The sequence below is a fragment of the Myotis lucifugus genome, unplaced genomic scaffold (assembly GCF_000147115.1).
Source record: "Myotis lucifugus unplaced genomic scaffold, Myoluc2.0 scaffold_1417, whole genome shotgun sequence".
Classification (NCBI taxonomy): domain Eukaryota; kingdom Metazoa; phylum Chordata; class Mammalia; order Chiroptera; family Vespertilionidae; genus Myotis; species Myotis lucifugus.
Window position 1 is genome coordinate 12,706 of NW_005872465.1, and position 24,437 is coordinate 37,142.

General features: G+C 56.3%; 1 protein-coding gene across 1 annotated transcript in view; it reads left to right on the forward strand.

Moving 5' to 3' along the window:
• LOC102428778 (endoplasmic reticulum-Golgi intermediate compartment protein 1-like) overlaps window positions 1-24,437 on the forward strand; it is a 52,295-nt gene that overhangs the window by 8,299 nt on the left and 19,559 nt on the right. The window contains 2 exon segments of the mRNA XM_023748462.1: window positions 13,607-13,668; window positions 18,786-18,858. Of these exon segments, the coding sequence (XP_023604230.1) occupies window positions 13,607-13,668; window positions 18,786-18,858 (135 nt within the window).

A 24,437-nucleotide genomic window follows, 5' to 3' on the forward strand; every position in this document is an offset into this window, starting at 1 on the left:
CATGTGCCCTTGACTGGAATCGAACCCGGAACCCTTCAGTCCACAGGCTGATGCTCTATCGTGTGGGTGTTTCTTAGAGCAAAGGCATGAACTTTGCGGAAAGCTTGGGTTGAGACAGATGTTGGAAATACTAGTAGGGGGTAGGGAGGAGGTTCCTGCCCCCCACTTGCTCACTCCCCGCCTCTCTTAGGTCTTGTCTGTGGAGTCTCACTGCTGGTGGCTCCCTGGGGGACTCACCTGCACATCTCAGGTGGCCTCTTGGCCGGGAAAGACCCACGGGAGTTGCTTAAAGATGCTCCCTGCCTGAGACTGCAGAGCCAGGCGCTGGGGACCCCAAGATGCAAAGACCCGTTTCTACCCTTGAGTTCACGGCTTCGAGGGGAAGACACCAATAGTGTTAATGAGCCCGAGTGGGCTGCGCTGTTCATTCAGTGATTGTGGTCCACACATGTTAATGATACACACCATGGGCCAGATGATGAGAGAGCAGCTCAGGGTCCCTCCGCTGGCCTGGGAACTGATGGTGGTGGCTTCTCAGAGCAAAGGATGTGCAAGATGAGTTCTACAGACCAGGGGCTTCTCGCCTACCCTCCCATTCCAGCTGCATCAGCCTCCTTGCTATTCCAGGAACCTGCCACACATGCTCCCTGCCCCAGGGCCTTTGCACTCGCTCTCCTTTCTGCCTAGAATGCTCTTCCCTGGATGTCCGTGTGGCTGCCTGTCTCGTGGAACTCCGACCTCTGTTTGCACGTCGCCTTGTCAGATAAGCCTTCTCCGACCCCCCTCGCACCCCATCTAAAGCAGCACCCACATTCCAACCTGTCTCCTTAGCCTGCTTTATTTGTCTTCATGGCACTTGTCAGCAATGGCATATGTTAGTTCATGTGTTTGTCTCCCCCGCTGGGCTGTGAGCTGGGCGAAGGCAGGGAGCTTCATGTCTGACCACCATTGTATACCTCGCACCTGGAGCAGCGCTTGGTCCCAGTAGGCACTCAGGAATGACAGAAAGAACGGGTGAGCTGGCGAGGGAGAGACAGGACACAATGCAAGCCAAGGCACAGGGCTGGGCAGAAGGGGCCTTTCTGGAACGGAGTGCTGTTGGGGCTGTGGGGGGCAGATAAAGCACAGAGAGGGGCTGGCCAGCCCAAGGCAGGTCTCCTCCTGTCCTGGTTTATTATTATAACCTGTTTAGTACAGAAGAACGGAAAAGTCCCGAGATGTGCCCACACGAAAACGGTCACCAGCTCACCTCCCACCCAGGGCGAGGAGAGCCTGCGATTCCTCTCCCTATGCCCTTTTCCGTGGGCTTGCCTGAAAAAACCTGGCCTTTTCATGGCGGGCCAGCCCTCACTTTCAGCACACAGCTGGCCCCAGCGCAGTCTAGCAACTTCCTGCTTGGCCCTGGAGGGAGCACACCGCCGCTTGGCCACGTGCTGATCGAGTGACCTTGAGCTTCGGGAGCCGGGAGCCTTAGGGGCGGTCACTGTGCCCCAGACACCGCCCACCCTTTCCCAGCCTCGTTTCTGCTGGTCTTTCTAGACTCAGCGTCTCAGCCTCAGTCTCAGGGTCACCGTCTCCACACGGTCTCCTCGCCTCAGTGTCTTTTCCTGTGAGAACGAGGGTGGACATGGTTTCTGTACGTTGGATGGCTTTGAGGAGACAGTGAGACAGCAGCAGCGAAGAGGCTGGCTCAGTAAACATCCCCCTTCCCTCTCCACACCGGGTCCCTCCCTGCCCAGCTTTCCCTCCATTGCGCAGGCCTTGCCCTGCGAGCTCCTCCAACCCAGTCCCGGCCTAGGCTCCCAGCCACGGGCCTCGCCGGGACTCCGCCTTGACTTTGCAGGGCGGCGAGGATGTTGTCCAAAGGGTGGGCTCACGGCCCAGAGTGGACTTGAACCCCATGGGCAGGTGTGGGTGGAGGTCAAGGGATCTGTGTGCACCCCCAAAAGGCAGCCCCTTCCCCAGGTGTGCGGGCATGCGACTTCCCCCCACCCCCCCACCCCACTGCTCTCCTCCTGTACTTAATACGCCCACCCCAATAGCTCCTTCCTTTCAGATCTGTCGGAGGCCGTGCCCTGGCCTGGAGCCACGGGCATGCGAACCCAGTCCCCGAATAGCTCCTGCCGCTCAGCATTTAAAGGCCGTCTGTATTTTTATCCGATGATGGGTCACTTCTGACCCCCGCCCCCCCCATCATCTGCCCCTCTAAGAATACATTTCCATTTATAGCGTCTGCTCGCGGGATGTTGTTGTGGGGCCGCGGCCGTGGCCCGGTTCCAGTGACTTGGAAACGCTTTGGGGCCCTTGCTGTCCCTCAGCCGCGCTCCCTGTGGCCTTGACAGCAGGAAGCCTGACTCCCAGCCAAGCCCAGGCTCCACAGACAGCTTTCCGCTCCCAGGACAGATGAGCTCATCATTGCAGGTGGGGGAGGCAGCTGCGGGCGAGGGGACGCTGTCCAGCTGCGCTCTGCCAGGGCCTCCGGGCACCGCACCGCAGTGGGGACCCTTCCTCCCCCACCTGCTCACCGGGTGCCCACAGCCTGCGGTCGCACCAGGCCCTACTCGGGTGCAGGAGGGCAGCTGGGAGCAGGGACAGTCAAGGCCCCAGGGGGCCAGCGTGGAGCTGGGGGGCGGCTGCAGGGGGTCAGCCTGGGGGGGCAGCCTCCAGGTGAGGCTGACCAGGGTTCCCATCCTGATTCTGCCTCTTGCTGGCTGTGTGAGCTCAGGCAAGTGGCTCAGCCTCTCTGAGTCTGGTTTCCTCCTTTGTTGCCGGTACCTGATGGCTGGCAGGGAGGACGCAGTGGGGGAGGTCAACGGGGTAGGTGGCGCTTGGCCCATCGGTAGGAGCCCAGGAGGTACCATTAGATGAAGGGAGGGAGCAAGCACACAGATATCCCGGGGAATAACGTTCCAGATAGAACGGCAAGGGCAGAGGGCCTGAGGTGGGAGCAAGGGACCGAGAGCGTTAGGATGTAGGGCTGGAGGTTAGTGTGTTCGATGTGTTTCAATGATGGCTATCAATTACATTCCCCCCCAACAGTTTATTGAGGTATAGCTGACGTAAAATAAACTCCACACACTTAAAGCCTACACTTTGAGAAATCTGACAGGCGTATACACCCATGAAACCACCATCGCAGCCAAAGAGAGTGAACGGATCGTATCCCTCACCTCTCAGGCTTCCCTCGTGCCCCTCCCTCCCTCCGTCTCCAGGTAACCGCTGGGCTGCTGTCACTCTAGTTAGTTTGTACTTTTCAGAATTTTGCAGAGATGGAATCCTACCGAAGATTCCCGGGTTTGTCTCCCATTCAGTATACTTATTTTGAGAATCGCCCCTATTGTGGCTCAGGCCAATACCCCACTGCTTTTGAATGCTGAGCAACGGTCCGTCGTGTGGCTGCGCTATCATTTGTCTATCCATTTGCCTGTTGATGCACATTTGGGTTCTTTCCAGTTTGTGGCTGTTACAAATTAAGCTTCCATGAATATTCATATGCATGTGTTTATTTATTTATTTATTAATTATTATTATTTTTTAATCCTCACCCGAGGATACATTTCCATTGACTTTTAGAGAGAGTGGACGAGAGAGGGAAAGACAGAGAGAAACATCGATGTGAGAGAAACACACAGATTGGTTGCCTCCTGCATAAGCTTCAACCAGGGCCTGGACTGGGGAGGAGCCTGCAACCGAGGTATCTGCCCTTGATGGGAATCGAATCCGGGACCCTTCAGTCTGCAGGCTGACGCTCTATCCACTGAGCCAAACCGGCTCGGGCCATACACATTTCTCCTGGGGTGGAGTGGCTGGGTTGTACGCTGGGTGCATGTTTAACGTTGGAAGAAACCGCCACTCCCTCCTGCGTAGTGGTTATGCAGCTTTTCTTCCCACCAGCAACGTCGGAGAGCTCCAGGTGCGATCACTCTTTGTACTTTCAGCGATTCTAGTAAGTCCAGAGCAGCGATTTCCACCCCTGTTCATCTCCTGGCACACATACACTACTTACTGCACTTCTGCAGCACACCAGAAAATGTATCTTTTTGACGATCTGACAAAAAATTAGATATCCTTTTGATTCATTCACACTGCATGGCTATTGTTTTGGCTGTTGTCATTTTTTTTATTGGACACTCTAAGGCAGCGGTTCTCAACCTGTGGGTCGCGACCCTTTCACAGGGGTCGCCTAAGACCATCGGAAAACACATATGTAATTACATATTGTTTTTGTGATTCATCACTATGCTTTCATTATGTTCAATTTGTAACAATGAAATTGGGGGTCACCGCAACATGAGGAACTGTATTAAAGGGTCCGGCATCAGGAAGGTTGAGAACCACTGAAAGGGAAAAGAGGCCGGTGCCCCTGCCTAAATAGTCAGGTATTGCAAGCTTTGAAAGTTCCTGCGGCGCCCCAGGGTACCTGCCCCGGCACACCGTTTGGAAATCGCTGGCAAAGAGCGGTGTCTCTTTGTGGTTTTAATTTGCGTGTCCCCGATGACTTTGATGTTAGCATCGCGTCATGCGGTTATTTGCCATCGATGAATCTTCGGTGAAATGTCTATTCAGATCTTTTGCCCAGTTTTGAATGGGTCGTTTCTTATTGCTGAGTTTTGAGAGTTCTTTGTACTGCGTATGGATCCTTTATCAGACACGAGGCTCACAGTATTGTTCCCAGTCCGTGGCTTGTCTTTTCATTCTTTCAATAGTACCTTTGGGAGAGCACACGTTTATCACCGTGATGAAGCCTTACTTACCAATGATGTTATGGATCCTGCTTTACTAAGGGAAAACCCCCACACAACTTTGCCTCACCTAAGATCACAAAGGTTTTCTCATTTTCTCCTGGAAGATTTGCGGCAGGTCTTGAAGTGGGATCCAGCTTTTTCTTCCGAAGAGTGGTTTTGCCTATGTGAAGTCCTCTGCATTGCCATGTGCATCTTAGAATCCACTTGGCAGTTTCTACAAAAATGCTTGCTAGGCTTGAGTTGAATCTGCCGACCAATTTGGGGAGAAATGCCACCGTAACAATATCGAGTCTTCTGAGCCATTAACATGGTCTATTTCTCCATTGTTTTAGGTCTTTTTAGATTTCCCTCATCCATGTTTTATAGTTTTTCATACGTGGGTCTTGTACTTCTTTTGTCAAAATTACCCTTAAATATTTGATAGTTTTTATGCATCTCCTAAGAAGAATAGAAGCAACCATCTGTGTTAGCTTTTGGTTACACCTTCTATTGTTTCTTTCTGAAGATACAAGCAAGGATGTACACTTATTTTTATCCCCCCCCCCCCACACACACACAAAATGGAACAGAACACTGTGTTCCGCAGCTCGCTTTTTTCTCTTTCTGTATAGAGACCTCCCCCTCCCCCTTTACAGCTGTGCACCCTCCACTCCACGGATGGTCTGCAGTGTATGAACCGGTCCCCTCGGATGGAGGTGTGGATGGTCTCTAGTCGCTTGCTGTCCCAGCTGGTGCCGCGGCGAATGGCCCTGTGTGTACACGTCCTTTTGGGGTTTCACCTGCAATTCACTGAATACCTTTAGTGGGCCGAGCCCTGCACGGCCCACAGGAGATTGAGGAACAGACCTGACCCAGCCCAGCCCAGCTGGAGTGCAGGGCCCTGCAGCCAACGTGGGGTTGTGCCAGGAACACACATTCACAGAGCCCCGGGTGGGGGGGGGTGCTACCTGCCTGGGGAGGGGCCTTCCAGTTCATGGTCAGGTTTATTCCTCCTCGGTGGCCAGATTTGGTGGCTTTTGTAGGAAGGAGGGGAGGGGAGAGGGGAGGGCTTTGTGGGCAGGTCACAGGGGGAGGTGATGGAAGCTGGAGGCTCCCCTGTAGAGAGAGAGACCTCCACGTGGGCAGCGAGATCAGGGAGAGCGCCAGGCGACGGCTGGAGGAGGACACTGTGTGGTGGAGGTGTGTGCACAGAGGGTCATCACCCAGACCTGTAGGTGCAGGAGGCTGTCCCCCGTCCCGGGCGGGCCAGTGGCGCTGAGGTGGGTGCCCTGGAGCAGGAGTTTGAATCCTAGTCCTGCATCTTGGGCAGGGGAAAGGCGAGAATGGTGGCAGCCACCACACAGTGGGCGGCGGCAGCCTTGCTGTGGTGGCTTTTGTGATTAACGTGACCCCCCCAAAGCTCCTTCATCCGGCGGGAGATGGAGACAGATGTTTGTACCCTTCCTTTTAACAGGGGGAGGAGAAGGGTGCGCTCATGTTAGCTGTGTGAACGTCAAGGCCAGGGTGGGGGGTGGCGTGAGAGCGATTCTAGGGCTCGTGAGAACTGGTGCCTGCAGGGCCCAGCTCTGGGGCGTGCATTGACCTCTGTGGGCTCTCTGGCACGCGCACATGCGCACACGTGTGCACACACCCAGGCACACACACAGGCACGCACACCGGTGGTTCTCAGGAAGGTGGAGGAAACGAAGGAGTGAACAAACAAGCACACTTTTCACCTAACCCCCTGGCACTGGGCTCTGAGGGCTTGGAGAGGCTGGCGGGCAGGGCCGACCAGGCCCAAGTGCCAACGAAAACCCTTGCTGGCTATTTTTGGGCCGAGTGACCCACCACTTCCAATGACTTGCTCCTAAATGGCGTCCCATGTCATGAAGCCTTGGAAACGGTGACATCACGAGCGCTGCCTGGGCGCCACCCACCTATGGCGAACCACAGAGTGATCCGAGATTCGTGTGCGAGAGCCGGGAGGAGCGAGGACCCAGCGGCAAAAGTTAAAATAGCAAAGCTGAGGCGTTCTGCTATGAAAAGAAATGACAGAAGAAGCCGTTAGTCAGACGTTCCCAGCGGCGGTTCCCGCTGCCTGTTTACTTTAGGGGAGGTCAGGCAGCCTTCCTCGCCCTGCAGGCCGCGTGTGGCCGAGAGCGAATCTCTGTGAAGTCAGTCCTCTGTGCTCATTGCCTCCTGGCGCGGATGTACGTTTTCTCCGAAGGAATTTGTTTTATCCTAAAGAATAACCAAGTGAGAGGCACTGATTCTGCATCTTTTAAAAATATATGTAATTTTAATTGATTCCAGAGAGGCAGGGAGAGAAAGATAGAAACATCAGTGATGAGAGAGAATCATTGATTGGCTGCCTCCTGCGCACTCCACACTGGGGGTCAAGCCGGCAACCGGAGTATGTGCTGGCTTGCTTGAGCAGGAATCGAACCATGACCTCCTGGTTCATCGGTTGATGCTCAACCACGGCCGGGCTCAGCACCTTTTGGATTAAACTAGTGACACCTGTACTCACTGGACCACTGGTCACAAATGCAGATCGACTGCGTTTTCCCCTGCTGGGTCCTTCTCCCATTTCTTCCCAAGTGAGTTCTGCCTGCTCGGCACAGAGCAGAAGGGAGAGGGGCTGACTGCTTCCTCCAGGCCCTCGGTCTCCCTGGGAGGCGATCAAGGCTGGAGACCCGACTGGGGCAAGAACACAGGCTCCAGGAACATGAGCTCCCCGCACGGGAAGTTTTGCTCTGCAAGCAACAGGGTCTCCCAGCGTTAGTGGGACATGTCGGGCCCAGAATCCTTTGTTGTGGGAGCTGTCCTGTGTGCTGTAGGGTGCTTATTAGCATCCCTGGCCTCCACCGACTTGGTACCAGTGGCGCCCCCCAGTGTGACAACCACAATGCCTCCGGACATTGTCCAACGTCGCCTCGGGGACAACATCGCGCCTGCCTGGGAACCACTGGCATGTGACTGCAAGAGTGTGAGAGAGGCCAAGGGTGCCCCTAGCTTTTTGCTGGCTGGCTTTCGTTTTAAATACTCTGAGCTGAATTACACCTTGAACCGGGCAGTCACCCCCTCTTCTTGGGGCTCCCGCTTTCTCATCTGGAAGATGAACGGGTTTGGACACCATGAGCTCAGAGCCTTCTAGGCCGGGCAGTCGGTGTGGAGAGCAGGAGGCCCCTGTGGCACTTCATAGTCAAGTCACCAGCCCCTCTGAGCCTCGCCTGTAAAACGGGTTAACGGTCCCTAACTCGTAGGTTGGCCGAGATCATTGGATGAGAAGGAGCTGGTCGAGGGCCTAGCGTGAGCCGGGCGTGCACTAGATGTGCCGGCAGCACCCTCTCCCCTCCCCCATTCTCCGTGCCCTTTCTTCCACATTCTTTTGACAGTGAGTGGCCACAGCTAATCTCATCACTGCATCACCACACTGAGGGGCTGACTAATGTGAGCCAAGGAGGACGGCTCACTTCCCGGTCTGTCACATGCCTGGGTTCTCACCATCTTCCCTGTGGCCCATTTCCTTAGTGACATTCACTGCTGACTCACTTGGCTTGTGGTCAGCTCTGAACCCAGGGTCTTTTTCAGCTCCCCCTTTACCCCACCACCGCTCCCCAGCTCGGGTTTTGTAGCGTGGGAATGGGATCGTTATTAGAGAACGTTCTGTCCAGGGGGCCCTAAACAGGGAGCCAAAGCCATTGGTAGACTGGCAGCTTCATGGGGGCAGGGGCCGTGTCTACCCTGACCTCTTTCGTTTTCCCACCAACAAGGACACTGCAGTAAAGATCTGTTGAATGAATTAATGTATTTTGAACTGGCCCGTCTTCCAGGAGGCTCCCACTCGCTCTGAGGCAGCATCTTTGGAAAAGCAAATAAACGAAACCTTGAGACTTTAATTTACCAACAGTTGAGCTCTGAACGGATTCCCGCAGGTCCAGGGGAGTGGAAGGACCATGGCCTCTGGGCTTAGACTTGGGTTTGAATCCTGGCTTTACTAATCATGGGCGTGTTGACTTGGAGCAAGTTGCTTCTGGCTAAACTTTGTCTTCTCCCTGGAAAAATGGGGTAGCAGTGTCTGCCAGGGTTACTGTGAACATGAAAGTCAAATATATATGTGAAGGAGCCTCGCGCCAGAGCCGCATCCCTCGCTCTGTCCGGAGCACACCCCTTTGATTGCTGTTGCCTCCTGTAGTTTGGTCTAGGTCAGTGGTCGGCAAACTCATTAGCCAACAGAGCCAAATATCAACAGTACAACGATTGAAATTTCTTTTGAGAGCCAAATTTTTTAAACTTAAACTATATAGGTAGGTACATTGTTATTAACTTAATTAGGGTACTCCTAAGGCTTAGGAAGAGCCACACTCAAGGGGCCAAAGAGCCGCATGTGGCTCGAGAGCCGCAGTTTGCCGACCCCGGGTCTAGGTCAGCAGTTTTCAATCTGTGGGTCTCGACCCCTTTGGGGGTCGAACGACCCTTTCACGGGGTCGCCTAAGACCATCGGAAAACACATATAATTACATATTGTTTTTGTGATTAATCACTATGCTTTAATTATGTTCAACTTGTAACAATAAAAATACATCCTGCATATCAGATATTTACATTATGATGCATAACAGTAGCAAAATTACAGTTATGAAGTAGCAACGAAAATAATTTTATGGTTGGGGGGTCACCACAACAGGAGGAACTGTATTAAAGGGTCGCGGCATTAGGAAGGTTGAGAACCACTGTTCTAGGTCTAACCTCCTCTCTTAGACCTTTGTTCACCCAGCCTTCCTCCCCCTTCCACTTCCAACAAAGACATACCCCACCAAACACCAGGTACACCCGGCAAACATGTGTGAAGCCAGCTCTTCAAGGTCAGATGCCTACAGTTTCTAATTCAAATCCCATCCATTGCCCCACTGATGCCCCTTTTCCGAATCGGGACATCATCCCGCGTGATTTGGGTTGTCACTTCTCTGTCCCCTCCTCCGATCTCTGATAGTTCCTTAGTCTTAACTTGCCTTCCTGACCTTGCTATTTTGACAAGTGCTGACCCGTCGTTTTGTCAGCTGCCCCTCCGTTTGGATTTGTTTGTGTTTTCTCATGATTCATTCGAGGTGGTGCCTTTGGAGCAAGATCTCCACGGGCGTGATGGTGCGGGGGACCATGACGTGTCTCCTACTGGTGACACCCAGTCACTTGGTTACTATGATGTCGGCCACGTTTCTCCACAGTCAGGTTACATGAACACTTTCTCCTTTTGTAGTTAGCAAGGATTTGTGGGGAGGTGCTTGGAAGGTGCGTAAATGTCCCGTTCCTCCTCAAACTTCCGGTGGATTCATGTCTTTGTATCTATAGAGTCTGGGCTTCCTGTCTTACCCAGTGGGTTATGGTCTTTTACTGCGGCCATGGGCTTTGGTGTTCTCGCTGTCCTCTCTCTGGCCCGTGGGAGCCCCTCTAAGCTGGCTTCTTGTCCTGTTATGTCCCCGTCATTCCTTGGCCACTTTCTTGCTTCCTGACATAAGGTGATGCTCCAAGTTCATCGTGCGTGTCCCCTGCCCAGCCCTAGAATGAGCCATTTCTCCAAGAAGCTGGTCTCTTTGAGTAAAGGATGACATTACAAGCCAGTATTTGAGTGCCAGAGGCGTCCATTGCTCTCTGGCTGTCAGTTCCGGGGCCCTCTCTATGGAACGAGCTGGGACATACAGGTCCATGTGACATGTGTACATCCACATGGCGATGTCTGTATTGTGTCTGTTGAAAATCACGGATTCACAGCGACCCCTCCGTCTCCACGCGCACGCCACTGGGTTTTCCTGCCTTTCTCGCTGTGCGTCCCTCCCGACGGTGAGGCCCCTGCCCCCGTATCGCACAGTGTTCACTCACTTAATCAGTCCCCTGTGTGTAACACCCTCCATCCCTCCCTCCTCACCCTCTCCCGGTTCTGATACTCTGCCCTGGGCCACCCCCACCTTGTCACCCTGAGCAGCCTCCCAGTTTTGAGATGATGGTTTTTTATATTCATTCATTCATTCATTTATTTATTTATTTATCTTTATTGATTTCAGAGAGGAAGGAAGAGGGAGAGAGAGAGAGAGAGAGAGAAACATCAATGATGAGAGAGAATCATTGATTGGCTGCCTCCTGCATGCCCCCTACTGGGGATCGAGCCCGCAACCCAGGCATGTGCCCTTGACTGGGAATCTAACCGTGACCTCCTGGTCCATAAATCGACACTTAACCACTGAAGCACACTGGCCAGGTGGTTCATTTGTTTTTAAACTGTGAGGTCCAGATTCGGCTTGTGGGCCCTGGATGGTGACTGGTATTCACTGGGCCAGGAAGCTGGACTGTGAGGGCCTCCCACCTCTCACGGTCACTCCCTCCCTTCCCTGTACCACGTGCAAATGAAGGAAGCCACCAGCACCGGGATTGACCCTTCGCGTGGCCTCCGCTGTAGCTGTTCTCATTATCTGGGCTCCTCTTTGTCTGCACCCACCTTCCTCCCGTCCTCCTGCTCTGCTCAGACATCACCTCCTGCAGGAAGCTTCCAGATTCCCCGGGTGACCCCACACTGACCCCATGCTGAAGCACCACTGCCTTCTCCTTGCATTTCCTTTGTCTCTGCTGCAAAACCACAGGCATATGGGGCCCATTTTATCTCCATGTCCTAGCGCCTGAAAGAGGGCCCAGCACATAGTAGGTGCTCATAAATGTCACTCAAATGAGCATCAATAATAGTAACAGCAGTACTCAAATAGCACTTCCTGGGCCCCCGGCCTGTTCTAAGTGCTTTAGGTGCTCCCATCCCTCTGGTCCCAGCCCCAATCTGTGAGATGGTTAGGATTGTTGCCCCATTTTACAGATGGCGGGACTGAGGCACAGGGAGGTTAAGTCAGTGACGTGGCCCAGGTCACACCGTGGCGGAGTCACATGGGAGCCCCGACAGGTAGACCCTGCAGTACCTGCTCTTACCTCTCACGTGCCTCTCACGGGAAAGGGGCGAGCATTGTCAGCATAAGGGAGGGGAGTAGGTATGGGTGGTTGAGTCACACGGTCCCCACCCCTCACACACACTCCCAGCCCCAGTTTCTAGCGCCCTTAGGGGCCCTGGCACCCGGCTGAGCAGGTAGGAAAGAAAGTGGTGCCTTTTAATTTGGCGGCCGACAGGAACTGTTCCTCCCCTGAGGTCTTAGGACACCAGGTCCACGTGCTGTTAGAGTGAGCACACAGGAGGCAGCTATCAGATCTTACGCAAGACTTGTAAGTCATTGCGTTGGGTTAGCAGGGCGCCAGCTCTCCCGGTCCCTGACGGGGCACCCACGCCAGCCGTCACCCAGCAGGGCCAGAGCAGCAAGCCGGGCTCTAACCAGAGAGCCTGGGAACGTCGCGTGTGGGCTTAGAGCTCCATCGGTAGAACGCGGTGTGCGAGACCGTCTGCCCAGGGTCCAGTGCGAGGAGGAAGCCAGGTGCGTGAGGAGCCTCCTGTGAATGCTCCGTGTCAAACCTGCCCGACACTTATGTCCCTCACTCCTCTCGATCGCCTGGCGGGTCTGGTCGTAGGAGCCCCATTTTTACAGACGAGGAAACAGGCTCAGAGAGGGGAACTTACTTTCCTAAAGTCACCCAGCGAGGAAGAAGACCAGCCATGATTTGAACCCAGGGCAGCTGACTCGGGGCCTTATGTCTTGAACAGCTGGCCAGATTTAAACCCAAGAAGCCTGTCTGAGGCCCAGACCCCATATCCTTCCGCCCACAACCCTGTCTACGCTGATGGGATCCCTGAGAAAGAAAGGCGTCCGCTCTGTGCCTGGGGCTGAAACCCACAGGAAACAGCCAAAGCCGAGCTGAGGCTGAGACCGGGTCCTGGCAGGGTTTATGTTGGACTGGAGAAGAATCTCTGAGATCCTAGTCAGTGTGGCTCATTGGCCCTCGGACTGAAGGGTCCCGGGTTCCATTCCGATCAAGTGCATGTACCTTGGTTGCAGGCTCGATCCCTGGCCCTGGTTGGGGTGCATGCGGGAGGCAACCAATCGATGTGATGTTTCTCTCTCTCTCTCTGTCTCTCCCCCTCCCTTCCATGCTCTCTAAAAATCAATGGAAAAATATCGAAAAATATCCTCGGGTGAGGATTAACGACAACAACAACACAACAACAAAGAAGAATCTAAGAATCAAAGAAGCGGGTACAGTGGGGGGTGGAAACCAGAGGGTGAGGTGGAGAGGTGACGCCATAGCATCCTGTTCCCTTAACGTCAGAGAAGCCCTTTGGGGTTCAGTTCATTCCTGTTGAGTGCCTACTATGTGCCAGGCCCAAGCTAGGGTCTGGGGATGGGATAGGGGTGACAAGACCTCACCAGGTCCCTGCCCTCATGAGGGCGACATTCTGATGGGAAAGACCAACCAAGAAACAGAACCAGCCCAGCTGGCATGGCTCAGTGGTTGAGCGTTGACACCTGTCAAGTGGAAGGTCATGGTTTGATTCCTGGTCAGGGCACATGCCCGGGTTGCAGGCTTACCCCCCCAGTCTGGGATCTTGCAGGAGGCAGCCAATCAATGATTCTCTCTCATCATTGATGTTTCTATCTCTCTTCCTCTCCCTTCCTCTCTGAAATCAATAAAAATATATATTTTTTAAAAGAAACATAACTAAATGTGGGTCAAGGTCCTCTCAGGTGCCAACATGTGTCCTGAGGAAGCAAGACAAGCATAAGGGCAGTGTGGGGGCCCGGGGCCCATCAGACGGGATGTCCCGCAGGCTCCTGGCGGAGCTGGTCCTGGGAAAGCTGAGGTTAGCTGAGCCATGGGACACGCCAGCCACACCATGACCCCTGCTGCCCGAGACCAGCCCTCTGCCCGTCTCACCCCATCCCCTTTGCTCTCCGCAGGTTTGACATCTACAGGAAGGTGCCCAAGGACCTTACGCAGCCGACATACACCGGGGCCATCAGTGAGTAGCCCTTCCCGCCCTCCCCCCTCCCCCATCCCCCACCCCCCTCCCCCATCCCACTCTTGTGCCCACTCCCCGTGCAGAACTGCTGGGCCAGAGGATCAGAGAGATGGAGGCGGGAAGAAATGATGGGCATCTCGCCAGGCCCTTCCTATAGCTCCTCGTCCCATCTCTGTCCTCACCCTAACCTGTGAGGGATGCCGGCACCTGTTTCCGGAAGGGACACCAGAAATCATTCCTAGTCGCTGCCCTGGGAGATGACACGGGGGCTCAGGGGTCAGGAAGAGCCTTCCTTTTCTCTCCAGGCCTTTTGAACTCGTTGTATTTTTGACGTGGTTTTAACCATTGAAAGAAATAATAAGAATCTCACCCAGATGTTGGGTTCTAAATGTCATTCGTCAATAAAAGGACGCAGGGTTCCCTGGAGAGGTGGCTGACGTCAGGAGCGGGCGGGAAGGGTACAGAAGAAACCTGGCACGCCTGGTGCGCCAGGAAGCAAAGAGCAGCCGGAGAAGAAGCAAAGGCTGGGGCGTGTCGGCCGGACGCCAGCCTGGGAGAGGGAGACCGGAGACCGAGGCTGGGCAGTGCGAGTGGCAAAATAAGCGATGGGATTATCGGCTCGTCGCCCCAGGAAAAGGTCCACGAGTCCATACCGATGGGGGGAAGGGATGACTCTCCTCACAGAGGAATTGCAAATGCTATAGGAATACGTCCCCGTCCAGGAGTCGGAGCGCGATTCTCTTCCTGTGGAGTGTGGGCTGGGCTGAGTGCCTCGCTTGTGAGGAAATGAGAATGGGCCCACCCGGCGTGGCTCAGTGGTTGAGGGTCGACCTATGACCCAGGAGGTCATGGTTCAATTCCCCGTCGGGGCACACGCCTGGGTTGCGGGCTCCATCCCCACTGTGGGTGTGCAGGAGGCAGCCGATCAATGATTCTTTCTCATCATCGGTGTTTCTCTTCCTCTCTGAAATCAATAAAAATATATTTTAAAGAGAGAGAGAGAGAGAGAGAGATGGATACACCAGTGAGATGTCATGTGGATGTCACAGCCTTCCCCCCCACCTACACCAGTGAGATGTCATGTGAATGTCACAGCCCCCGATGGGACGCACTGGGAAGGGCACCTGATCTTGGGGGCGTCTTACAGGACGCCTGACAAGCAGGCCAGTCTGAAGAGCTGTCGCAGATTCGAGACACAGGCCGTCTTACAGGACGCCTGACAAGCAGGCCAGTCTGAAGAGCTGTCGCAGATTCGAGACACAGGCCTCTGGATAAGACGATAGCTTATTCGGTAATTGTATTGGACAATGGCAGCTAAGCCCTTTTGACAAACCTGCAAGACGATAGCTTATTCGGTAATTGTATTGGACAATGGCAGCTAAGCCCTTTTGACAAACCTGCCAGATGTTAGCTAACGTACGGGGAAGCTGGGAGAGGGCGTGTGGGAACTTCCTGTGCCATCTTTGTATCTAGTATTACTCCACAATAAAAAATAAAAACACGCCAGAGGTGCTATGCAGGCAGGAATGATGGAGCCTCATTTTCTGGAGGAGAAAAAGGGCTCAGAGAGGTCAGCTGGCTCGCCTGATGTTTCACAGCTCGCGGAAGGTAGAGCCGGACTGGCCTGGGACTCGGTGGGCCTCTCTGCCTTCCTCCCCCTCCCCCACCCCACCCGAGGCCTCTCCAGTGCTTGGTGTAGGAGAGGGACCTTCCCCAGGGACTGTCCCCTGGGGTCAGACCCTCAGCTTGGAGTCCGCCGTGACCTCCCAGGGCAGGCCGTTGTCAGGTGAGGGGTGACCTCAGGGACCCCCACCCTGGCTGGCCCCGCCCAGCTCTCCCTCCCTCCAGCTCGGCTCAGGGAAGCTGAGGATGCCGTCCCCACGCCCCTGGGGAGGGGGACAGGCTCTGGGTCCGGCAGAACTGCGTTCATCCTCCCCTTTAGCAGCTGGGTGACCTTGGGCCGGTCACTTCACCTCTCCGAGTCTCCGTTTCCTGATCTGGGGCTGAAAGGACATCACGCCTGTCACGTGGCGGCGGGGGGGGGGGGCGGGGGGGCATGCTAAGTCCTCGGTGCACGGATGGCCATCCTCCGGAGCCCACGGCCCATGCGGGTCTGTGACCGCGGGAGCTATTGACGCCTTGTGCCCGATCCCCACGGAAAGGATACTCGGGGACATGAGAGGAAAGGGGCTTGCTCTCCCCGCTCCTCTCCCTGCTCAGCTGTTTCATGAACCTGGGCCAGAAACTTCACGGCAGGCCTGCGCCCTTCCTGCCCGCAGCGGACAGCTCCAACCTCTTCTCCGTCTCTCCAGTCTCTCCTGGGTCAGTAGGTTTACTATCAGCGTGTATCCTTCTAGAATTTTTTTGAAAGTATAGCGAGGCGTTGATGTGCGTATGTCTTAGTTTTCAGCACAGGCGGGCGCACGCTGTGCACACCGTCTTCCCGCCTTTCTCCCAGCTGATTTGTCCCGGACACCTTCGTCCCAGCACATAGTAGGCCACCAGGCTCTTCTCTCCAGCTGTGTCAGATGGCATGAGCTGGGTGACCCACGGTGTGTGTGACCAGCCTGCGAGGTGGACGTGGCTGATGCCATGGTATTGCCATCACAGGCATCCTCGGGCATACCTGTCGGTGTCCCTGTCCGGTTATTTCTGTAAAGTAACTTTCCCAGAAGAGGAATGACTGGGTCAAAGGGCCTGCGTGGGGTAGAATTTAGAAGGTGCTGCCACGGAGCCCCCGGAGATGCGGTCTCTTCTGCGGTCCTTGTCACGGCGCCGCCCGGTAGCAGTTCCCTCCCGCGGGAGGAAAGGCGCGAGGCCCGGGAAGCCAGCCCTCGGCTACCATTCAGTGGACAAATATTTGTGAACCGGGTCCTGGGGCCGGGCCCCGCGCCAAGCCCGGGACCACGCTGATGAATGGGCCCTGGGCTTCGTCCTGGAGGAGCGCACGGCCGAGCGGGGCTGCAGACGCAGAAACATTTCCTGACGTCGCGATCACTGCTATGAATAACCGGAGAAACCAGCCAGGGCGCAGGGGACTCACGGGTCGGGCCTCAGCGTCGCCTCCGCCCCTTCAGCGGCCGTGTGGCCTTGGACCATTCACTGACGTCCCGGCGTCTCGGTCTCAGGTCCAGTGTCCCCTTGGCTGGCTGCCCCCTGGCCAGCATTCTCCCGGGGTCACATTCCTCCTGCCGGTGCCTGAGTCAGTCTCAGAAGAAGCCTGGAGTCGGAGAGCCGTAGCGTCTTGCCCAAACATGGATTGAAAAGCCCTCGTCCAGCCTTCGCACTTTTCACTCATTCATTCAACAAAGATGTGTTGCGTAGCTCCTCGGAGGCAGGCACCGTGCTAGACCCCGAGGCCGCCGTGGTGCCGGGAGCCCGTCTCTGTCCTCCCGGTCCGGGGGGCGGGGGCCGGGGAGTGGACACCGAGCTCGGGTGACCCAGGGTCGTTGGGCCCTTGGTGTGTCCACCTACGGCTTGGCCAGGCTTCATCAGAGCCTTGAACAAAGCACGCAGGTCTCAGCAAGAGGCTTTGCCGGCCCTGTCACTCCACCTCCAGCCTGGACAGAGGGAAGACGTGGGGCCCGTTGTGCAGGCTGGAGGCCAGGAAGGCAGCTAGGAGACCCGGACAGACCTAAGTCAGCCTTGACCTTCAAAAACGCCTGCTTGTTGGGGCTTGTTCATCGTGGCAGCATCCCATGGGTGCTGGGGCTTAAGGGTGCAAACGATTCTGAAAAGTGGGTGCCCTGTGAGGTGATGCTGTTCAGGAGGCGGCGTTCGGCCCGCTCGCTGGGGTTCTTTTCCTGGCCGCGTCCTCGCTGCCGTTTGCAGGTGAGAAGGGGTGGACGGGAGCCCTGAACCTCGGACTGTCCCCTGCAGTGGATTGCTCAGCAGCGGGAGAAGGCATTTGAAATTCACGTCCAGGCCATAACAGCAATCACACGCGGGCACTGTGCATGAACTGGTGTGGCACCTGCTTAGACTGGATTGCTGGGTGAGCAGAGGGTGTGTCCCCTGCACCGCCGTTTGCTTAGAGAAAGAAAGGATTTATACGTCTGTGCTCCCGTGACCGGCAAGGACACGAGGAATCAGGGAGGCAAGAGGGAGCAGCGGGGCCTGTGGCAAACTGATGAGCTCAGACCCCATGTGGGTCCAGGGCTTAAGTGCTCTGGAGTAGCCAGAAGCTGGACTTTGACACGCAACGTCCAGATTGCTCGATGCCGCCTCCGTATTTTAAAGTACGTACCGCTCAAGCCAAGCAACCCATTGGTGGCCACCACCTGGCTACCTGTGTTTCCGACTGACCTCTGCGTTAAATGGCTCTTGCGGAAGAAAGCTGGGCTGGCCCCTCGGAGGGGCTGCCCGTTAGGGGGTTGGTCCACACTGGAGGGTCAGGTCAGTACCAGAGCTGTAGGCTCAGTATCCGTCGTATCAATCTGCCTTTTTGGGAGTGGGGTTGCTTCATATGGAGATCAAGAGTAGGAAGGGGCTTCCGGCCGGCGTGGCTCAGTGATTGAGCATCTACCTATGAACCAGAAGGTCACGGTTCGATTCCCGGTCAGGGCACATGCCTGGGTTGCAGTCTTGATCTCCAGTGTGGAGTGTGCAGGAGGCAGCCAATCAGTGATTCTTATCATTGATGTTTCTATCCCTCTCCCTTCCTCTCTAAAAGAAAAACTATTTTTATGTAAAAAAAAAAAGAGTAATGCCCTAACTAGTTTGACTCAATAGATAGAGCGTCAGCCTGCGGACTGGAGGGTCCCAGGTTCGATTCCGGTCAAGGGCAAGGGCATATACCTTGGTTGCAGGCACATCCCCAGTGGGGGGTATGCAGGAGGCAGCTGATCGATGTTTCTCTCTCATCGATGTTTCTAACTCTCTATCCCTCTCCCTTCCTCTCTGTAAAAAAATCAATAAAATATATTTTAAAAAAATACCAAGCAAGAGGAATAAAATCACTTCTTAAAAAAAAAGAGTTAAGAAGGGGCTGAGGGTATGCAGGGGGGTCTCTCCCACTCCCTCTAAGCAGCTCTTCCTTGGAGGCGGGGCGGGGGGGAGGATATGGCCTCCCTCGTGTGGCCTCCACCCTTATTGTGCGTCTCTGTTGTTTCTTGCAGTCTCTGTCTGCTGCTGCCTCTTCATCCTCTTCCTCTTCCTCTCGGAGCTCACCGGATTCATAACCACAGAAGTGTAAGTTACCCCTTTGGGGGGGCGCGTCCCAGAGCGCCCCCAGAGGAGAAGGGGGAGGGGCTCTAACCCCGAGAGAAACGTCAGGCCTCCCAGCTCTCTTTCCAAGCCCTGGCACCGCCGCTCCTCTGTCTCTTCACGGGATTAAAAGTTAGAGCTTTTTTTCCCTTTGACTCCTCCCGGCATCATTGGATGCTGAAGCTGGGAGGCTTCGGAGAAAGGGAGCTGCTTCCCGCCCGAGGGGGCGAGGCTGCTGACCCCGGGAGGCCCTGTTCCCGGGCCCACGCGCTGAGGCGTCGTCGATGCGGGCTTCCTGGCAGCAGCTGACGCACCGAGGATCCATCCCCGATTCCTAGTAAGTGCTCCGGCCGCGTGCAGCACAGATGCCGATGGAATGATTTAGTCACGGCCCGTCGGACGCCCCTCTGAGAGGGAATTAGCCCCAGGAGCTTCCTGCCCTGGCCAGGGGCTCGAGGCTTCTAGGCCTCTGTTTCCGTGTTGACAACCTAGAAAGACAGCACGGGGCTAAGCCCTGGCCGCGCGCTCCTCCGTCCAGCACCGGAATTTTCTCTTTTACTCGTGGAACGTCTCGGTTTCCTCCGCCTCCCGCTCAGCCACAGGACAGTGGGAAGCCGGAAACAGCTGCTGGGCCCAGAAGGGCCGTGTTGCCGTGTAAGCATGACCACCTTTAAGCCTCACACAGCCCCACAGGTGAGGAGACTGGGGCTCAGGCAGGCGGGGACGTGCCCACAGTCATGCAGCGAGGAGGTGGCCCCGCAGGCCCGCTGGCCTCGCCTCCCCTTAACTTGCTTCTGGATGTATTCCTGCCCTCCACTCCGCTTCCCTGCCCCCCTGATCCTTTCTTTAGCCCAGGGGCCCTCACAGAGTGGTGGAAAACGGCACAGGACAAAGCCAGGCCGGCGTGGCTCAGTGGTTGAGCCTCGACCTAGGAACCAGGAGGTCACGGTTCGATTCCCAGTCAGGGCACAGGCCCGAGTTGCCGGCTCGATCCCCAGTTAGGAGGCCGTGCAGGAGGCGGCTGATCAATGATTCTCTCTCATCATTGATGTTTCTACCTCCCTCTCCCTCTCCTCTCTGAAATCCGTAAAAATAATATTAACACAAAACAAACACAACACCCGAGAAGCGCAATAAACCGAGGTTTGCCTGTATTTTCCTGAAAGGACCGAGTGTAACGTTTGATATCAGTAGGCCCGTCTCTCCTTGCATTTACTCCTTTCACGTTTCCCCCAGGTAACAGTAAACGGCTGTAGGGCGCTCAGCACCTGGCACGATCAGTCCCCCTGAAGGTGCATTTCCTCGTCCCCTCCCTTGAGTTAAGAACCGCGCCCCGCGCCCCCCTGGCCTCCGGCTCCCATCGAGGCAGCTGCTGAGGCAGGGGGCCCGGCAGGTGAGCTCTGACGCGTCTGGAGCAGGTGGGGCCCCGGCTGCTGGGTGAAGGGCCGCTCTGCAAGCCTGGACGGCTCCTGTGTACCCAGGGCAGGGCTCTCCTTCCCAGGAGCGCAGTGTTCCCACCGCCCTGCCCTCCCCCCGCCCCCCGCCCGCCCCGACTTCCTCTTCCTGGCTCCTGGGGGCACCCTGGACGCGCCGGTCCCACCAGGTCCCTGGAGAGGAAGCCAGATGAGGGTGAGGGAAGAGCCCAGACAAGAGGCTATTCATCGAGTGTGCGCCGCGTCCGGCCCTGGGCCCACGAGCACTTTCCCATTCGCGGTGTGAGCGGCTGGAGAGGGAGGGAAGTGGGGATGAGAAGAGAGGCCTTTCGGGGCCGAGGCTCCATTCAGGGCCTGCAGTGACCCTACGGCCCCTCACTCCCGTTGCCAGGTAACCATAGTACACAAGTTGCCCACAGGGAGTCCGCAGGATGACACAGAGAAACCAGAGGGGAAAGGCTGCTCCGGTGGGGTCTTCCCTCTCTCGGAAGCTCGCCTGACCCCTGGGGGGCCCTGCCAGTTCGGGAGAACGGAGCGTCGCCATTCTTTTCCTTTTCGGAGCAGCCGGCCCTCCCTGGCAGTTGTGTGACCGCAGTGGGTCAGCCCCCCTTCGCCCCCCCGGAAATGAGGTCACCGCGGGTTGGATCACACCGCTCCAAGCCTGGCCTGCGGTTATCTGTGACATAAGACGCTATTCTGGCCTGGCCGGTGGGAGAGAGGAGGGCCTGTTTGTTTGGGTGGTTGGACTCCGACCTGGGCCCTGGACAGGCGTTAATTATGCTGGGAAAGGGCCCCCCAGGGTGCTCTGAGGCCTGACTTTCCAGGGCAGCAAGCACCCCCCGCTCCCCCTCCCCCCGCCTCGGAGAACGTGGCCACGGAACATTCCAGCCTTTGGCTGCCCAGGCTCTGGCCACTCTTAATTATTAACCTGATGAGGATTTGTAATAAGAAACTAGCAGCCGGAACTCTCCGTTGACAATTGGTAGCATGATACAAGACCTCATAATTTTCCAGTTCTGAATGTGTATCGTAGGCGGCCGGGTGCCAGCCACCCAGGTGAGCCATTCACGATGAGCAGCTCATCCGGGCTCACAGAACCCCGTGAAGTGGGCACTACGTTTGCGTTAGCCCCGCTTTACAGCTGGGGAAACTGAGGCACCGGGAGGCTAACACCGCAGTCAGTGAGTTAGTCAGTGGCGGAGCCAGAGCATCGCCGGGCCTGTCTCCCACCCTTCTCCGCCCCGAGCATCTTGGCTCCCTGGGCGCCTGCAGCGCTGCTTCTCGGTCAGAATAGTTGACTGGGACTTGGATGCTCCCTCCAGGTGAGGTGGCCGAGCAGCCGGAACTCCAGGAGGCCACCGCCCGCCCCATGGGGACTGGCAGGTTACCGTGACCCGTGTCCTCGCAGCCCCCCTGGCAGGCCCAGAGCGAGGAGGCCAGTAGCTTAACAGGAGGAGGAGCTGACTTCTCCCTCCGAGCCCAGAGGCCCACCCTGGGTCCTGGCCCGGGAGCCGGGCCGGGTGGAGAGCCACGGCAGTCGCGTGAAGGAGCAGGCCTCTGAGCACAGTGGCAGGGTCAGGTTCAGGCCTCTAACGCTCACCTCTTAGGAAGAGGTGACCCCGGAGGCCAGGGCCCAGGCGAGGAGGCTGGCGATGACCCAGGGCAGAGGGGCCGAGGGTCCTAGCGCAGCAGCCGTGGAGAAGGCGTGGGGCCGGCCTGGGTGTCTGCGAAGGGCTGATTTCTTGGGCATCCTGGCACCTGGAATGGTCAGGGTGTCAAACTCCGAGAGCTCTCTTGCATAACCTGCGTCTCTCCCCTCCCCCTCCCTCCCCAGCCCTTGCTTCGGGCCTCACTGCTGTGTAAGTTTCCATTAAACCCACTTGTGAAGCACGGAGGTCAGGGACTTTGGGCAGGAATCCGAACTATTCAAGTGCTCTTTTAAAAGCAAATAAAATTGTTTTCCATCGATGTCATCGGACTCACGCCTCAGCCGAGAATTTCAAGGCCCTCCATTGCATTCCACCTACGCTCCCCACACACCTCCCCAGTTCCTCTCTCCTCTCCCTACATGGCGAAGGCTCACCCCCCCCACCCCCCACGCCATCCGCAGACTCCCTGACGCTGTCTGGCGTCCCCCCACCTGGAATGTGCCCCCCACTCCACCAGCTCCGCTGGTTACCTCCCCCGTTCATTCCGTCTCGGAGACGGTGAACCCCTGCTCCGTGCTGGCGGCTCAGCCCTCGTCTCCTGGGGGAGTCCGCTGCTGCGCGCGTGGGGAGTGGCGGGTGGCGGCAGAGGGAGGCTTTGGGGGCACAAAGGGAGTGAATCCCTGAGCGCCTCCAGGCCCTGTGGCTATTGGGGCCGTGGGTGGGGGTGAGCACCTGACGATTATCAGTGAGATGGTCACACCTGCATCATCTGCTTGGGCGCCCCTTGCCCCTCGGTTTTTCACTGATTCCTGTCCCACCCCGTGTCATTCCACGGAAAGAATATGGCACTGGGCTCCCGGGGCTCTAGGTTCAGATCCTGCCTCTACCTCTTCGTGACCGTGTGACCTTGGCCAGGCCATCGGGTTTCATCCTTGTGAAAAGAACAAAGTAACCCCTATCAAACCCGGGCTAGTCCTGCGTATTCAATGAGATACGACCTGGGAAAGCCCACCAGCGGGGAGCCCAGAACGGGGACGTCTCCTCTGATTAGTCATAAGAGAGGCCAGCTTTTACTCGGGCCTTGGAACTTACCAGGGCGGTGCTCGGCGCCTTACACACATGAACACATTCATTTATGTATTGATTATTTTAAAGACGTTTTTTATTGATTTCAGAGAGGAAGGGAGAGAGAGATAGAAACATCAATGATGCGAGAGAATCGTTGATCGGCTGCCTCCTACACACCCCTCACGGGGGATCAAGCTCGCAACTAGGGCATTTGCCCTTGACTGGGACTCGAACCATGACCTCCTGGTTCATAGGTCGGCGCTCAACCACTGAGCCACGCCGGCCGGGCCACACGTGAACACATTTAATCCTCACCACAGCACCCTGGACACTGTTGCTATACCTGTTGTTATCAACTCAGTAAACACTGGTATGAATAATAGCAGGGAAGGTAGTGGACATTTATGGAGCACTTACTGTTTACGAAGGTCGCGCCACGTCTGTGGTTGCCCCCGTCCTGTATCTGGGGAAACCGAGGCTGTTGGAGGCAAAGCCCCTTGGCCAAGGTCAGTCGGCCAGGAGGTGGCAGAGCCAGGATTTGGCCCCGAGAGCCTGGACTTCCACCACGATGCCGTCTACCAGAGTTCAGTGAGTGGCAGACAGCCCTGCCCGGGCAGCCTGTGTTTTACGGACAGTCCTCACACAGCCCTGGGGAGTAGCCGGAATCCATAGCCCATTTTCGTCTGTCTGTCTTTCTCCTTTCCTCTTTTCTCCCTCCCCTCCTTCCTGTCTCTCTTCCCCTTTTTTTAGTGAGGCGTCTATAGCCTAGAGACGGCAAAGGGCACAGAGCTCGAAGATGAGGCTTGATGCATGTTTGCCTGTATTTACATCACATCACCATCACCCCGACATCCTCATCACCATCACCCCGACATCCTCGTCACCCTCACCCCGACATCCTCATCACCATCACCCCGACATGCACATCACCATCACCCCGACATCCTCATCACCCTCACCCCGACATCCTCATCACCATCACCCCAACATCCTCATCACCATCACCCCGACATTCACATCACCCTCACCCCGACATCCTCGTCACCCTCACCCCGACATCCACATCACCATCACCCCGACATCCACGTCACCATCACCCCGACATCCATGTCACCATCACCCCGACAGCCTCGTCACCATCACCCCGACATCCTCGTCACCATCACCCCGACATCCTCGTCACCATCACCCTGACATCCACGTCACCATCACCCCGACATCCTCGTCACCATCACCCCGACATCATCACCATCACCCCGACATCCACGTCACCCTCACCCCGACATCCACATCACCATCACCCCGACATCCACATCACCATCACCCCGACATCCACGTCACCATCACCCCGACATCCACGTCACCAACACCCTGACATCCTCATCACCATCACTCCGACAGCCTCGTCACCATC